The sequence below is a fragment of the Petaurus breviceps genome, unplaced genomic scaffold (genome assembly GCF_028583685.1).
Source record: "Petaurus breviceps papuanus isolate PSGF00001 unplaced genomic scaffold, PetGlider_PUasm1.0 171, whole genome shotgun sequence".
In the NCBI taxonomy this organism is placed as follows: domain Eukaryota; kingdom Metazoa; phylum Chordata; class Mammalia; order Diprotodontia; family Petauridae; genus Petaurus; species Petaurus breviceps.
The window spans coordinates 11,643,895-11,659,909 of NW_027185754.1; the positions used below are offsets into that span (position 1 = coordinate 11,643,895).

The 16,015-nt window shown below is 44.2% G+C and overlaps 1 protein-coding gene across 1 annotated transcript in view; it reads right to left on the reverse strand.

The window, feature by feature from the left end:
- Window positions 1-16,015, reverse strand: part of GPT2 (glutamic--pyruvic transaminase 2) — a 52,650-nt gene that overhangs the window by 4,012 nt on the left and 32,623 nt on the right. The window contains exons 7-11 of the mRNA XM_069082560.1: window positions 15,809-15,888; window positions 14,332-14,468; window positions 11,110-11,284; window positions 7,908-8,063; window positions 3,414-3,526 (exon numbers count right to left, since the gene is read on the reverse strand). Coding sequence (XP_068938661.1) covers window positions 3,414-3,526; window positions 7,908-8,063; window positions 11,110-11,284; window positions 14,332-14,468; window positions 15,809-15,888 — 661 coding nt within the window. The remainder of the gene's footprint in view (window positions 1-3,413; window positions 3,527-7,907; window positions 8,064-11,109; window positions 11,285-14,331; window positions 14,469-15,808; window positions 15,889-16,015) is intronic.

The window sequence follows — 16,015 nt, forward strand, 5'->3', positions numbered from 1 at the left end:
AAAGTAAAACTGTTATCAGTGTAAAGTACTATTATCATGCTATCGATAGTTTCAAGTAAGTTTTGTCTTCCTAACAGCTGCAGGATCCCAAAAGGTGAGAGCTGTCTTTTTTTCTTTTTAAAATTTGGTCCTTAATGTGGTTAACAGGCTAGTACATAGATGGGGAGCTTTCGGCCTCATTTGTTCTGTAAAATTTGGATTCAGTCTAAAGGCTGCACTTAGGAACTTAGAAGGTCACATGTGGCCTGAGGGCCGGGGGTTGCCCAGCCCTGGGCTAGTGATTTGGCATCCATGAACTCTAGAGCTACTTTGCTATGGGATCTTGGGTGAGGGAGTCAACCACCTTGTGCCTCATTTTCTTTTGTACAGAAGGTGACATTACTAAGTCACCTCACGGGGTTCTTGAGAAGAAAGAAACATAAACATAATTGCAAAGTACAGGCCTTATGGGAATGTAAACAAGAAATAATGTTTGGAATGGTTCACATGGTCCAGGAACCACAATGGCTAATGCCTCCAGATCTGGTTTTTCTGAATACATGTTAAAAGTGATCTCTATTAAAGGAGGCAAACAAATAATCAGATGTTCCCTAACCAGATGTCCCAGGCATTGATCGAGGCACTGGACAAATATATATAATGAATAAGACAATCCTGATTTATAAGGAACTTCCATGCTAATGAAGAAACATTAAGTACATATATAAATATATATTAAATAAATATAAAAATAATAAATAGCAGGTGGTTAGGGAGGGGAGGACCCAAGTAGCTGGAGTGGTCAAGAAAGATTTCCTGGGGGCGGGTAGGTGGCTCAGTGAATAGAGCACTGGCCCTGGAGTCAGGAGGACCTGAGTTCAAATCCAGCCTCAGACACTTAACACTTACTGGCTGTGTGACCTTGGGCAAGTCACTTAACCCCAACTGCTCTGCCCTTCCCTCCTCAAAAAAAAAAAAAAGACTTCTGGTAAAAGGTGGCACATAAACAGTATCTTGAAGGAAAAAAGGGATTCTGTGAGGCAGAGGTTAGTAGGGAACATATTCAAGGCATGTGTGGAGACCGAATGCAAAAGTATGGCAATGGAAGCTAGAGTGATGCATGTGAGGAAAAGAAGGGGCAGTTGGCTGGATCACAGAATACAAGAGGGGAAGTACTGTACCACATAAAGAAGCCCAACAGACAGGTTGGGGCCAGGTGGTAGAGGGCTCTGAAGGCTTAACAGGGGAGTTTATATTTTTTTCTAGTGGCAATAAGGAGTTTAAGGAATAGGCAAGTGACATGATCCAATCTACGATTAAGGAAAAGGGTTTTGGCAGCGGTGTTAAAGACAGACTGGACTGGGGAGAGATGAGGCAGGAACACCAGTCAGGAGGCTGTTGTAATACACAGGCTAGTGGTGACAAGGGCCTGAAATAAACTGAAGAGAAAAGGGACCGGATGTGAGAGATGCTGTGAAGGTAGAAACAGCAAGATCTGACAACTGACTGACTGGATGTGCCGGCAGTGACAGTGGGGAGGGGAGGAGGATACCAAGGTTTCAGATTTGGGTGACTGTAAAGATGGTGGTTCCCTCAGAAGCAACAGGGGAATGTGGAAGAGGGACGGATGTGGGAAGAAAGAGAATAGGACGTGTCGAGTTTGAAATAGTCAATAGCCAGTTGGCAATGTGGACCTGAAACTCAGGGGGGAAACTGGGGCTAGATATCGAGATCGTCTGCAGAGAGTTATTGAATAATTAAATCCAGGGAAAATGAGGAAGCCACCAAAAGAAAATAGATAGAGAGAAAAGGGTCTCTAGGACAAAGCCTTGGAAAATACCGACAAGGTAGACATGATACGGTTATATCCAAGCACAGGATACTGAGGAGTAGGGGTCACATGGGGTCAGAGGAGGATGAGGTGAGATGAGAGTCCTGAGATCCTACAGAGCAGTAAGTATCCAAGAGAAGATGGCTGTCAATTAGTATCACATGCAGCAGAAAGGTCAAGTAAGATGAGGACTGAGAAAAGACCACCAGATTTGGCAATTCAGAGATCAGTGGTAACTCTGGAGAGAGAAGTTTCACTTAAGTGATAAGATTGGAAGACAGACTGCAAAGGACTGAAAAGCAAGGAAGAGGGGAGGGGAGGAGAGGAGAGGGGAGGGGAGAGCAGGGAGGGGAAAGAAGGAAAGAGGAAAGGAGGGGAGGGAAGCAGGGGAAGGAAGAAAAGGAAATTGAGTGTAGACAGCTATTTCTAGGAGTTTGGCTGAGAAAGGGAGGAAAGCAATTGGCTGACAGCTTGAGGAGACAGCAGACTCTAGGGAAGGTTTTTTTAAAGATGAGGAGACCTGGGCATGTTTGAAGGAAATGGGTGGAAGATTAGGGAGGGCATAAGTGAAGGGGAAATTTGCTAGAGATAATACACCTCCCTCCCTTCACTGAAAAGGTGGGATACTGTGGGTGTGGCATGCTGAATTCTAGTCTGAAGTGGTCAGCATGTGGTTAATTTTGCTTAACAGCTTTTTGTCTCTGATTTTTAAGGTCACAAAGGGTAGCTCAATGGGTGGGGGAGGAAAGAAGGAATGGCTAAATTTGGAAATGAATGAGCCAGTCATTGCTCTCTGGGCCTCCATTTCTTAATCCACAAAATGGAGAATACAACTGCTACTAATTATCTCACAGGGAGGTTGTGAAGAAATGTGCTTTGTAAAACCTTTAAGGATCATACAGCTAGCACCAGGCCTGGGAAGAAAGAGAATAGGGCAAGTCAAGTTTGAAATATTCAATAGAGAGTTGGTGATGTGGAACTCACGAGACACTTACTATCTAGGCAAGTCACTTAACCTGTGTTTGCCTCAGTTTCCTCATCTGTAAAAAGGGGGATTATAGGGGCGGCTAGGTGGCGCAGTGAATAGAGCACCGGCCCTGGAGGCAGGAAGACCTGAGTTCAAATCCGGCCTCAGACACTTAACACAAAAACTAGCCGTGTGACCTTGGGCAAGTCACTTAACCCCGATTGCCCTCCAAAAAGCAAAAAAAAGGGGGGGGGGAATAATGGCAACTGCCTCCCAGGATGGTTGTGAGATCAAATGAAATAATAACTGTAAAGCATTTAGCATAATGCCTAGAACAGGGTAAGTGCTATATAAAATGTTAGTTAATAGCAATTATCATCACCATCATTAATATTAACAGAGGGCAAAGATAAAGCAAATCACCATCCAAAAGAGAGTGAAAATAATCATGTTTTTGGCACAGGGCATACATTCTTCTTATGTGAAAAAAAATGATAGTGGGGTGGAAGATGGTCTTTCTTCAAAGAAAGACCTCTCCTTGACCTTTAACTTCAGTTCACCTTGGGGCTGCACATGAAACCACAGCTGAATCCCAAATTCAGAACCATCCCACGGAGCATGGAGAGCTCCAGGTACCTTAAGTGGTAAGTCCCTTCCCTCTGGCCAAAGCCGCTGCCAGGCACCACACAGATTCCAGTTTCTTCCAGAAGCTTCATACAGTAAAACATGTCTGGAGCCATCTTGTGGGCCTGAGGAGAAGGAACAGAGTGAATGAGTCATTATTTGCTTTTCACATTTTTGACATTCACACACATGCACAGTCCAACTCAAAGGGATACTTCCCTCCTCTTATAAGATTGTAGAACTGAGATGGAAGGGTCCTCAAGAGTCCCTTCATCTAATCTAATCCCATCATCCGGAAGGTGAGCAAAGTGAGGACCAGGAAGGGACGATGATTTGTGTAAAGTCACGAGTGGGGAGTGACAGAGGGAGGACTCAAACCCAGGGTCCCTGACTCCTAATCCAGAACTTTTGCGGTACCAAACTGCTCTTTCTCACATGGATAAGTATAGGTCCCAGGAATAGGAGGGATGCAGGAAGTAAACAGAGCAGAAGACAACAGACACATATACTCTGTCTCCCAAAGGCACCAATGGAATGTAGTGCGTTCCAGTGGAAAGGGCCTTAGGCTGAGTGCCAAGAAATCTGAGTTCAAATCACAGCTCTATCATTAAATATCTGTGTGACATTGGGGCAGTTCAAGTCTCTCTGGGCCTCAGTTTCTTCATCTGTAAAATGAGATGTTTAGATTAGATTAACATGGTTCATGAACTTAAAATTAAAACAACAACAACTGTACTTAGATATAAGTTTCCTTTGTAATCCAAAGCATTTGCTTTGAGTTTTTTGGGGGAGGTTTTGCTTTTTTGGAGGGGGAAGGCAGGGCAGTCGGGGTTAAGTGACTTGCCCAAGGTCACATGGCTGGTTTTTTGTGTTAAGTGTCAGAGGCCGGATTTAAACTCAGGTCCTCCTGACTCCAGGGCCGGTGCTCTATTCACTTCGCCACCTAGCCAAAGCATTTACTTTGAACATTTAAAAACATTATTCTGACAAGGGGTCCTATAATAGGCTTAAGACTGTCAAAGGGGTTCATGACACCCAAAAGTTTACAAAAACCTAGATTAGATCATCTCTCAGGTTCCTTCCAGCTCTAAATCTATGTTAATGTGATTTGTCTTCTCCAAGCCTCAGTTTCTCCATCAGTAAATGGGGGAAAGTAATACATGTCTTGTGGACTTCACAAGATTATGGGGAGGCTGAAATGTGATAAGGAAATTACCTTAAAAAAGTAAACAGCAGACACACAAATGCACCATGCTCTCCTATGGCAAGAACTTAGCTAAAGATTTCGAGGCTTCTGGGGGCAGGAGATTCCCAAGAAAACAGCAGCCACACATCTGAAAACAACTCACATGGGTCTCTAACTCCAATAAATCTCTCCACAGATGATAAAGTCTGTCAGCCTTGTAGCTGGATAAAGAAAATTACCCAATCCTACAACATGGCAACACCTTAGCACCCAACAGTAACTGAATCACACAACAAAATAAAATGTCATTAACCTGGCTTCTGTGGTCATTTGGACAGCTACCAGACGTCTGCATTAATCTAGAAAGAGAAAGTCTGTAACACTGATTTGGACAACAATGTAAAGAAAAATGTTCTAACTATAAAAGAAGCAAACTATTTTCATGTTCTGACAAGCACATCAGAGGCACTTATATGTTAATAATTCCTATCTAGTTATTAAAGCAAGTACCATATGGTCCTCAACTTTCTAAGCCTAGTTCAAGTTACATAAACATGCATTTCTTTAGAAAGGCTAGCCAGGGAATGGGGGAATTTGAATACCTGAAATCCACAGATAACTCCCAACAGAATTTTGTGCAATCTCAACTTCCTCTCCCAACAAAATTTCCACCAGAACCATCAAGGCCCACATTAACTAGTTGAATTTCATTCCTTTGCCCTTTCCCAAAGGAAGCTGTAGTGGAGAAAGCAATGAATTTGGAAGCAAAGGACCAAGATTGGAATTCTAATTCTGTTACCGTGTGTGATCTTGGACCTCTTTGGGCCTTGGTTTTTAACTCTTATGAACTGTGTTTGAGTATAGTTTCCATTATGTATCTACTCTTCTTTCTGGCTTCACTATTTCGTCTTACTGTGGTATTACTACTGTTCACTCTTCCTCCCATGTGTGGAAGTTTAGGGTTATCTGTGGTTTGTTTTTTTTAAAGCAATTGGGATTAAATAACTTGCTCAAGGTTACGCGGCCAGTTATTTCTGGGTGTGGTGCTAAGTGTCTGAGCCCGGATTCGATCCCCAGGTCATCCTGACACTGGTGCCGGTGCTCTTACTCGCTGTGCTACCTGGCCACCCTTCTGTGGTTTGTTTTAATTATATCATTTTTTTCCAGTTAGCAAAAAAAAAAAGCTGCCCCCCAATAGCATCCAAAAGGAAAATAAAACAAATTCCCCCATCTAAGTCATATAAATGTGATACATTATACACATTTGTATGTATATACATATATATATATGTATTTGTCTATTTATTTATTTGTTTGGTTATTTATTTATTGGGACAGCTATGTGGTATAGTGGACACAATGCTAGCCAGGAGGATGCAAGTTCAAATCCAGCCTCAGACACCTGTGTGACCCTTGGTAAGTCACTTAACACAGTTTCCATCTGTAAAATGAGCTAGAGAAGGAAATGGCGAACCACTTAAGTGTCTTTGCCAAGAAAACCCCAGATGGGGTCAAGGAGAGTCAGACAACACTAAAACAACTACCAACAACAGATGTGTGTGTATGTATATGTGTATATGTGTCTATGTCCTCTGGAATTATGGTTAGCAATTCCAATGATCAGAGTTCCTAATCTTTCAAAGACATTTGTCTTTGCCATATTGTTATCACTGTGTAAACTGTTCTCCTGCTTTTGTTCCCATCACTGCAAGAGTTCACACAAGTCTTCCCGGGTTTTTCTGAAACCATCCTTTGGGGTTATCTTTGACTTCCTCCCCCTCTCCCTCACATTGTTTGACCCTGCTGATTCTTTTTCTGTAGCATCTCTTGAATCTGTCCCCTCCCCTAAATCCATCCTAGAACATGCTCTTAATACCAGTAACTTGGACTTTACTGCAACAGTTTCATTGTGGTTTCCTTAACTCTACAATGACATATTTTCCACCTTGTACTCACCCACACATCACCCTACCCCCAACCCCTGCCTTTGCTACCTCTTTGGAATGGCTACCAAAATAATCCTTCCTATCTATAGATTCGACCATGCCCTCCTTTGCTCTTTCCTACCTCCAAGTGCTTTGGCCCAGTCTTGAAGCTCCTCTAGAAATCCACCTCTCTTGTAGTGCTCACATTATATGATTCTTCTCCACATGTGCAGTGCTCTGGCCACACGGGACTACTCTCTGCTGTGACCACCTTGTGCTCTCCTGGTTCGTGCCTTGAGGGCAGGAGTTTTTGCTTTTTCTCTGTATCTCTGTGGCTAGCCCAGTGCCAGGCACACAGCACCTAAATGTTCTTTGATCCACTAGCACCATTCTCTTCGTCATGTCAGCTCTTCTTTCCCCTGGCCTCCTAACTAAAGCCTGACACAAATGCCTCTTCCTCCAGGAAATTTTCCCCGATCCCCCCAGTTAGTGGCAATTTTGCCTATCAGACCTGATGTGGCCCTCTATTTTATATTTAATACTCTTGTCAAGAATACTGTTCATCAGGGGCAGCTAGGTGGTGCAGTGGGTAGAGCACCAGCCCCGAGTTCAAATCATACCTCAGACCTTTGACACTTACTAGCTGTGTGATCCTGGGCAAGTCACATAACCCTGACTGCCTTGCCCCCCCCCCCAAAAAAAAAAAACCTGTTCATCATAATCTGCTTTGTGCTTTACCTCCCCTACTAGAAGGTAAGTTCCATGACAGCAGCAACTGTCTTGTACCTCTACCTCCCTCTAGGCCCTGACACGGCGGGTGCTCGATGATTCCATGTCAATTTAATGCAGCAAGAATTTGTTGCTCACTCCAGCGCCAGGCACTGTGCTCAGTGCTGTATGTGTGGTTTATCTGACCATCAGTCTCTGAAACTTAGTGAGAGCATCAACCAGAACTTCATGCCGAATTTGAGTTTTCTTTCATTTGGATTTGCCAAAATGAGATGGCAAAAGCCTGCTCACAGCCCTGGCTCTGGAAGCTTGCACTCTGTACCCCAAATATAAGCCTCTGACCTGATTCGTAATCCAGGAGCTGACCCAGCAGAGGAGCCCTGAGACCAAGAATAAATGCCCCTTTCTCTAAGGGCAAAACATACAGCCCCTGTTCCAGCTGTCAGAGCAATCACAATAACAGCTAACATTTACATAGTGCCTACTGTGTGCCAGGCTCTGGGCTAAGTGCTTACAACGCTGGGAAGTAAATGCTCTTACTATCCTCATTTTACAGATAAGGAAACTGAGGCAAACAGGGGGAAGTGACTTGCCCAGGGGCATACAGCTAGTATCTGAGGCAGGATTTGAATTCAGGTAAGATTAAGAGAGGAAAGACAAACACACCTTAGCTGCTTCAATTGCCTTCGTCGGGATGAAGATCCTGGGAAAGGCATACATTGCTCCTTGTAAGGGATTACAGTGAATTCCTGGGACCTGGTTAAACAAATCTTCTGTAAGCTTGGCTTTTTGTGCAAGATTACTCAGGACAAACTCCTTCTCCTGTGGAAAGAGAGAGAAAAGAGAGGAAGTTGAGTTCGCTTTGGGAAGTAACAGAATGACCACTCTCCAGAAATGGTTCTTTCTGTAGCAATAATACCAACAAAACTCTGGAAGCGGCCTTTTCCTCACAAGATGTAAGGTTATCATCCTACTGTAGGGTCACCTGAGGTTTAAGAGTGAGAAAGGACTTTTAAGATCATCTAGTTATATCCCCCTTCCCACTTTACAGAAGGAGAATGGGCAGGAGGAGGACCCAGAAGCTAACTGGAACAAGCCCAGAGATGCTTAGTGGAGAACCCAAGGATTCATTTGCCACATGTTACTTTCAAGGAAAGTCACTCTCTGAGGCTTCCAAGGGTTCTAGGAATCAGAGAGGAGGAGAGTTTGGGAGGTGATGGAACCATGACATATGGCTGTGTGGCAGTGACAATAGCACCAGGTTGGGGCATCCTAGAGACTTAGGATTGATTCCTGACTGGACTTTGGATAAAGTCACTTCCCCTCTTCAGGCCTTGGTTGTTAGAGGATCTCTGAGGCTCCTTTTGGCTCAAGGTCTTATGATTTTGTGTGTCCTATACTCGAGAAGCCCTGCAGAATGAAGGCTATAGTGGTGGCCAGGTAAGTTCCTGTTGAGCTTCCCTCCTCTCCATGCCATGGATCCATTCTACTCACAGGGGGAGAGTTATTTCTTCATCCTGCTCCACTCAGGATGCCCATATCCTGCCCCTAGCTCTGGAATTTGGACAGAAAAAACATTTCTCTACTCTCCCCAGATCTGCAGTTAAAAATGAAGCTGCTATATTTTACTGGAATAGCCCATAATGCCCCTAGGAAAGCTTCCCTGGTTCTCAGTCTAGCAACCAGACTCAAAGGGCAAAATTAGGGATGCAGGGTTCCCAACACAACAAAGCACTCACACCACTGGGCATGGATTTCAATGGACTTTGCTGTCAGGTTTGATCTCTTCCAGGAGGTGAAAATTCCAGAATCTCTTTCTGGTATTTTTGACCTCTCAGAGACCCATAAGAGCCACATGAAGCAGACTGCCCCTGCTTTGGACATGCCCCAACTCACTGGGCCTTTTCTAGGAAATTCCAAACCCTGGCTTGCTTCCCCAATTTGATTCACTAACCAATCACAAACCAGTCGTAAGCATCTCCTTGCTTTTTGACAACAGAGAATGGGAAACCAATGATACATGCATAAGAATCTGCCTCTCTCCCTATAAGACCCATGACTTTCTGTTGCCTTGTCCAAGTGCCCTGTAGTAAAGGCAATGGGAAACTGGACATCCTACATACAGTCTATGAAACCTTGGCAAAACCAGATGTGTCCAGTCTGTGGGATGAGTTTCTCAACAACCATCATTGGTCCCAGAATCCAGAGAATTGAGAGTTGGAAAAGACCCCCTCAGTAGTCATCTAGCACAACCCATACACGAAAGGAATCCCACTGTAACATCCCCAGGCAAATGTTCTATCCAGTCACCACTCAAAGACCTCCAAAGAAGGGGAGCCTAGTAGCTCATTCTAATTGTTGGGAAGTTTTCTCCCTAGATGTTGAGTCTAAATTTGCCTCTTTGGGACGTCCACCCATTGCTCCTGGTTCTGTCTCAAAAAGAACAAAACTAATCTTTCCTCTACATGCCAGTCCTTCAAATGTGAACAAGTTAACATGTCTCTCCTGAATCTTCTACAGACTAAACAGCCCTAGTTTCCTCTGCTGATACAGCAGGATGATATAGAAGAAAGACTAAAATATCAGAAGCCCTGAGTTTAAGTCCCAATGCTATCACTGTGTGGCCTTGGATAAAGCATTCTATCTCTACCACCACCCCCATTTCCTTACTTAAAAAACCTACTGGTTCTGCCTGCCTAGTTCACAAGGTTTCTGTGAAAGCTAAAAGAGAACAAGTCTATAAAAGTACTTTAGGACTTGATATAACCCAGGATCTGTGAACATAAAAAAAAAGTTTTGAAACTATATTTTGCTGTAATTGGTTTCCTCTGTAATCCTATGTATGTTATTTTATGCATTTAAAAACATTCTGAGAAGGGATCCATAGTCATCACCAGACTGCCCAAGGGCTTCATGACTCACAAAAAGGAAGGAGCCCCTGTACTAGATAAACCTGAGTTATTCACCTATGGCCTGCACTATGCTAGGCACTCTGAAGGAAGGACACAAAAGGATTTTTTCAATGAAAGTCACTCTCTTGGGGATTCCGACTGCTCTAGGAATCAAGCATAAGAATGTAGGAGGTTTGGGGGGGTGATAGAACCATGACCTATGGCTGTGTGGTATAGTGAGAACAGCAGTGGATTTGGGTACCTGGTAGTGCAGAGTGATGCTCCCCTAACCCTGACAAGGAAAAGGAGAAGTGCAGAATAGCACCAAGTGCTTCATACACAAGGACAGCACATCCTCAGGAGGTATGTCTGCAAAAAGTCTTATCAGGGACTGGGGAGTCAATTCTCTTACCATGGTACAGAATTTTTTCCTGGGTGAAGCTAACCAGTCTATACCAAGATGTAAGGCATGACCATGGCCTCTCTCCTATAATAAGATGGAAGCTGTAACCATGGCTTCTTTCACTCTAACCAAAGCAATGGAGGTTAGGAACAGGACTGGATTTGGGGTCATAGGATCACAGATCTGGAACTAGAATCAACCTTAAGAGGCCATCAAGTTTAATCCCCTTATTTTACAGATGAGGAGACTGAGGCAGAGAGATGATCTGTCCAGGGTCACAGAGCTTATAAGTGTCTTGAGGCAGAATTTGAACTCAAGTCTTACTTACTTCAAGTCTATCACTCTCTAGCTGGCCCAGTCAGAAAAAAAGGGATTCTCAGCTCTACTACTTACTGCTTGTGTGACTTTGGGCAAATCACTTCCTCTCTCTGGTCCTTGGTTTCCTCACCTGCACAATGAAGAGTCTGCATTCTATGACCTCTAAGATACTTAATAGTCCCAGTCTAGGATCCCATTGTCCTCCCAGGGCATAGCCAGGACACCGCGGTGGGGGGGGGGCGGCATTTATACTTACCCTATTAAACTGCTCAAAAGATTCCTCTCCAGGCACAGGGGGGTTCACGACAATGTCCATGGCTGCCTGTCCAGACACTGGGGGGCAGAGCCGGACGGAGAGCATTTTGACGAGCTGTCCCTGAATCTCTGGATGTAAATTAATCACTTCCATGTAGCCTCCTCGGTAGCCACACCTAGCCAGAGAAGGAGAAGAGGGAAAAACTTAGGGGAAAGCCTTGATTGACTGAAATCCAGTTAACCAAAACACTCACTCTCATCTTTTATTATTCTAACAAATCAGTCAATAAACATTTAGAAGTCATGCCAGACACTGGGGATAATTTCATGGAGTTTATATTCGAATTGGGGATAGACCAAGTGCATACATGAGTATACACAGAATAAACATAAAGGAGTTGGGGAGAGAGCAGGAGCAGGTGGGGGGATAAGGAAAGGTTTCACATAGAAGGAGGAGCCTGAACTGCTCCTTAAAGAAAGGAAGGGATTCGTCAGGACAGAGGCAAGGAGGGGGGTGCATTCTAAGCATGGGCACAGCCAGGGCAAAGGCTTGAAGGTCGGAGATGGGCGTCATGTGTGGTCAGAGTTGAGAGAAGGTCAGTACAGGAGACTGCAGAGTGTGGGAGGGGAAATAATACATAATGAGGCTTGGAAGATCAGCTGGAGCCAGATTGTGAAGGGCTTTAAAAGTTAAAGAGGAGCTCAGAGTTGACTGCAGAGGCAATAGGAAGCCGCCAGCTTCCTGAGTAGGAGTATGATACACTAAGAGCCGAGCTAAAGTTAAATCCCTTGAGCAGCTGTGAGGAGGATGGACTGAAGGAGAGGACGCACCCAAGGCAGGGTTCCTGCAAAAATCAAGTGAAAAAAAGGAGTGATGAGGGCCACGCCCAAGCTAAAATGATGACTGCTGGGTAAGGAGAAGGCTCCAGGTGCAGGAGATGCTGTCCAGGTAGTTTTAGGCTCTGTCCTCCAGAAGATATTCCAAGTCAGGCCACATCTGGCCCAGTCTCCTCATTTCCCTTGATCTCTAGCCACAGGCCTGAAAGATGACAGCTGATGTGCAGAGCACAGACCCTGAGACCCAGAATGAAGCAGGACAGACCCTACTAGGCGGCATCAACTAACCTTTCTGGAGCAGGAGGTGACATGGCCATCAATGAAAGAACAGCCCATTCCTTGAGCGTCCTAGTTATCTGAGGTTTATTAGGATGACAAACGACTGGACCAGGCTACAATCTGTGACAACAACGTTGCCACTGCTCATTAGTTTTAAATTACATAAGGTAGGTCACAGAAGGAGCTTCCTCCCTGCAGATCTCTTATCCAACCGAGTTTTAATATTTATTCAAATCAATAATACTTTTTTTGGGGGGAGGGTTGTTGAGAATGAAGCTTAGGATCATATGGAAGGGTGTCCCCTTCTTCCTTCTACCTCCTAAGTCATAAGCTGCCCCCCATAATATTCTATCCACCATGATCTAGCTGCTGCTCCCAACTGGCAAGCTTACAGAAAATCCAAAGTCATCTCTGACTCCCAAGCCCTTGCTAAGATGGCCTTGTAGCTAGAACACAGGTTTCTACTGAACTACTTTCTATTCATTCTCTTTATACCAGGTGTCCCAAAAGTCTGAGTGCACTTTTAAGCCTAAATGACTTAAAATGACTCCTTGTGGGGGGCGGCTAGGTGGCACAGTGAATAGAGCACCAGCCCTGGAGTCAGGAGGACCTGAGTTCAAATCCAGCCTCAAACACTTAACACTCTATAAACCAATCCTCCCAGGACCTGGGTCCTAGCTCCATTCTCCAATCCCAGTTCTTGGGTTCTCGCTATGACCTGCCACAACTTATGTCAACTAAACCTGCTTGGGCCTTTGTCTACTGTGCCTCGCACAGAGCTCTTTAGTTGAATTTGTCTACTGCCTCTGACAAGATAGTATAACTAAACTTCTCTGAGGCCTGGTACTCACCAGCCAAGAGATCCCCCATATCACCCAAGACTAGGCAGCTTCTCACTTACATGTTCCACTCACGTGGATAAGGCTAGTCTCCAGAACCTAGTAAAGCTCCCCCTCAGATCTAACAGTATAGAACTTCATCCTCATATACATGTATTTTTTTCTCTTATATCCATAACTTTAAGAGGTAATACATGGCACCAGCCCACCATAGGACCTATGCTCTTGATGGCTTTGTCATATCTAGGTGCCCACAGGCCTTCCATGATGCACTCTGGCCATCTTCCTGCCATGCTGTCATACACATTCCTATCTCTCCTCTTGCTTTCTACTTCTTACTCTGGGAATAGTAATCAAATCAACACTATCACTCCTAAAAAAGTATGTCAAGCAGTTTTCCATAACGCCACTCACTCACCTTGTGATTTCCCAGTTTAAAAAACCTCACCTTGCTGCTACTCCCTTATTGGGGCTGTCTTCCTTCATTAGAACATAAGCACCTTGAGGGCATGTATTGTCTTGCTTTTTATACTTGTATCTCAAGAGCTTAGAACAGAACCAGGTATATAGTAAGCATTTAATAAATGCTTTTTCATTCATTCATTGATTCATTCAGTAGTGAAGAGAAAAAACTTCACTAAAATCCCCTTTTGATGACTCACAAAATTGTGGAGGAGATTTTGGATTTTCAATGGCTGTATTAGCAAAGAGTAAGCTCTTATATCTACTTTTTGTTGTTATTGTTCAGTCATTTCATCTGGTTTTAATTCTTGGTGACCCCATTTGGTATTTTCTTGGCAGAGATATTAGAGTGGTTTGCATTTCCTTCTCCAGCTCGTTTTACAAATAAGGAAACTGAGGCACAGGGTTAAGTGACTTGTCTGGCAATCTATACACTGCACCACCTAGCTGCCCTGGTATCTACTGCCAAACTGGAAACACTTTGAATACCAGACTAGTGATGAAGTGAGGACAAGCCTATGTAAGTTTAGGGAGGCTCATTATCAGGTCACAAAAGCTCTGGAAGACTATATATTAAGCTATGAAGTATTGCAATGTGCATTAAGGGAGGGAAGGCTCATACTGATGGAACCATGGATCTGTAAAGTAAATATAACTTGCTGAATTATCGAGAGCACAAGACTAGTTGATTGGTTTATGCTTAAATGGGTCAACCCCAGGACAGTGCAGGTGAAGAAAAGTTTCTCCTGAATAAACAGAAAAAATCAGCAATATCAGCAAAATAAAAAAAGCCGGTGCTGACGTACTCGCCCATGTAGCCTTTGGAGGTAGAGTGGAAGGAGGCAAGCTCCACGTTGCTTGAGTACTCAGGCCCCATCTCATAGAGAACCTTCTTGAAGGAATGAAATTGGCAGTCCTTGGGATATACGTTGTCCTGGTACACCTGAGCCATCAACCAAGGGGAAGCAAAGTAAGTTTGTGCCTGACCTCATGCAGACTGAAATGACCAGAAGTAGAACAACTTATATACAATCACAACCACTGGAACCATGATCCCAGCCAACTCATGATGACACATGCTCCCCACCTCCTGAGAGCGCCAAGGAACTTGGGCACGGGCTGAGGCCTGTCTTCTGACCTCGCCAGTGCGGGGCTTGGTTTTGCTTAGTTATGCACATTTATTATAAGGGTTTTGCTTTTCTTCCTTTTTCAAAAGGAGATGGAAGGGGGCGGGGGCAGGGTGAGGGAAAAGTTAGACATTTGTTAATTGAAAAAATAAAATAAAATGTCTCAAGATGGAAATACCACAGGATCATAGCTATGGAGCTGACAGGGACTTCAGGGACCATCCAATCCAACTCCCTCATTTTACAAATAAGAAAACTGAGTCCTTGGAAAGTTAAGGGCTTGCCCCACGTGGCACCACTGAGCTCTGCAGAGGCTGTCAGCAGGCTGGGGCAGCATTCCTGAGATGGGAGCTGCTCAGTGGGAGACCATCATAACAGATCGATGACACCCACTCAACATTCACACCCAGTCGTGAAGGGGTCACAATCCAAGCGTCATAAAGACAACATAGAGAGGCAGAGCCTGAGTGGAGTAACCAAATCTAATGTTTACAGAACTACAAACCAAGACTTTCTATGGCAAAGCACAGGCCCTAGTTAACAGAAGTACTTCTAGGGGCTAAATTGAGTTGGACCCAGAAAAACCTGGGGAGAAGGGAAGAATACTTGAAATGTCTATTTCTCTGGGTGCACAAGGGGCTTTAGGAACACAGAGACAAAACCACAGCAGTGTGGGCTTCTTCACCACTTTATCTGATCCAGCAATTCATTCAGTTTCTAAGAGGTAATATCGTGTCCTAAAAAGACACTTGAATTTGGTGGTCAGAAGACTTGGCTGTGACACTCGCAAGCCGTGTGAGCAGACAAGCCACTTACCTTTCATTTGGGCCAGAAAACCTCGTAGGGTTATACCTATAACCAGAGACAGCCCCACACAGGGTGGTCGTAAGGAAAGGACTTTTACTGACAGCCATAAAGTGCTAGCAGAGATGTGCATTCTAAGCCTCAGTTTCTTTATCTGTGAAATGGGGTAAGAATCTTCACCCTCCCTATTTCAAAAGGGTATCATAATAGTAACACATAATGGACATAAGATACTCTGAAAACTGGAAAGTACTGTACACATACAATTATTTATGTGACTCCACACCCAGGACCAGTGTGAGAAACTGCCAGACAGACAGACTGGAGAGGAAAGTGTCCAGGCTTCTCTTACCTCATCAGCCAAGAGGAAGAGTTTCTCTTCCCAAGCAAAGTGAATCACTTCTTCAATGCATTTTCTGCTCTGGACCTGACCTGGAAGGACCCCACCCAGTAAAAGAAAACAAAACCAAAAGTCAATTTAAATTTATTTAAATTGGCGCCAGGCCCCACTTTCTGCCCAGAACCTCTGTACACTTCTCCAGTTACAACAATGTCCACG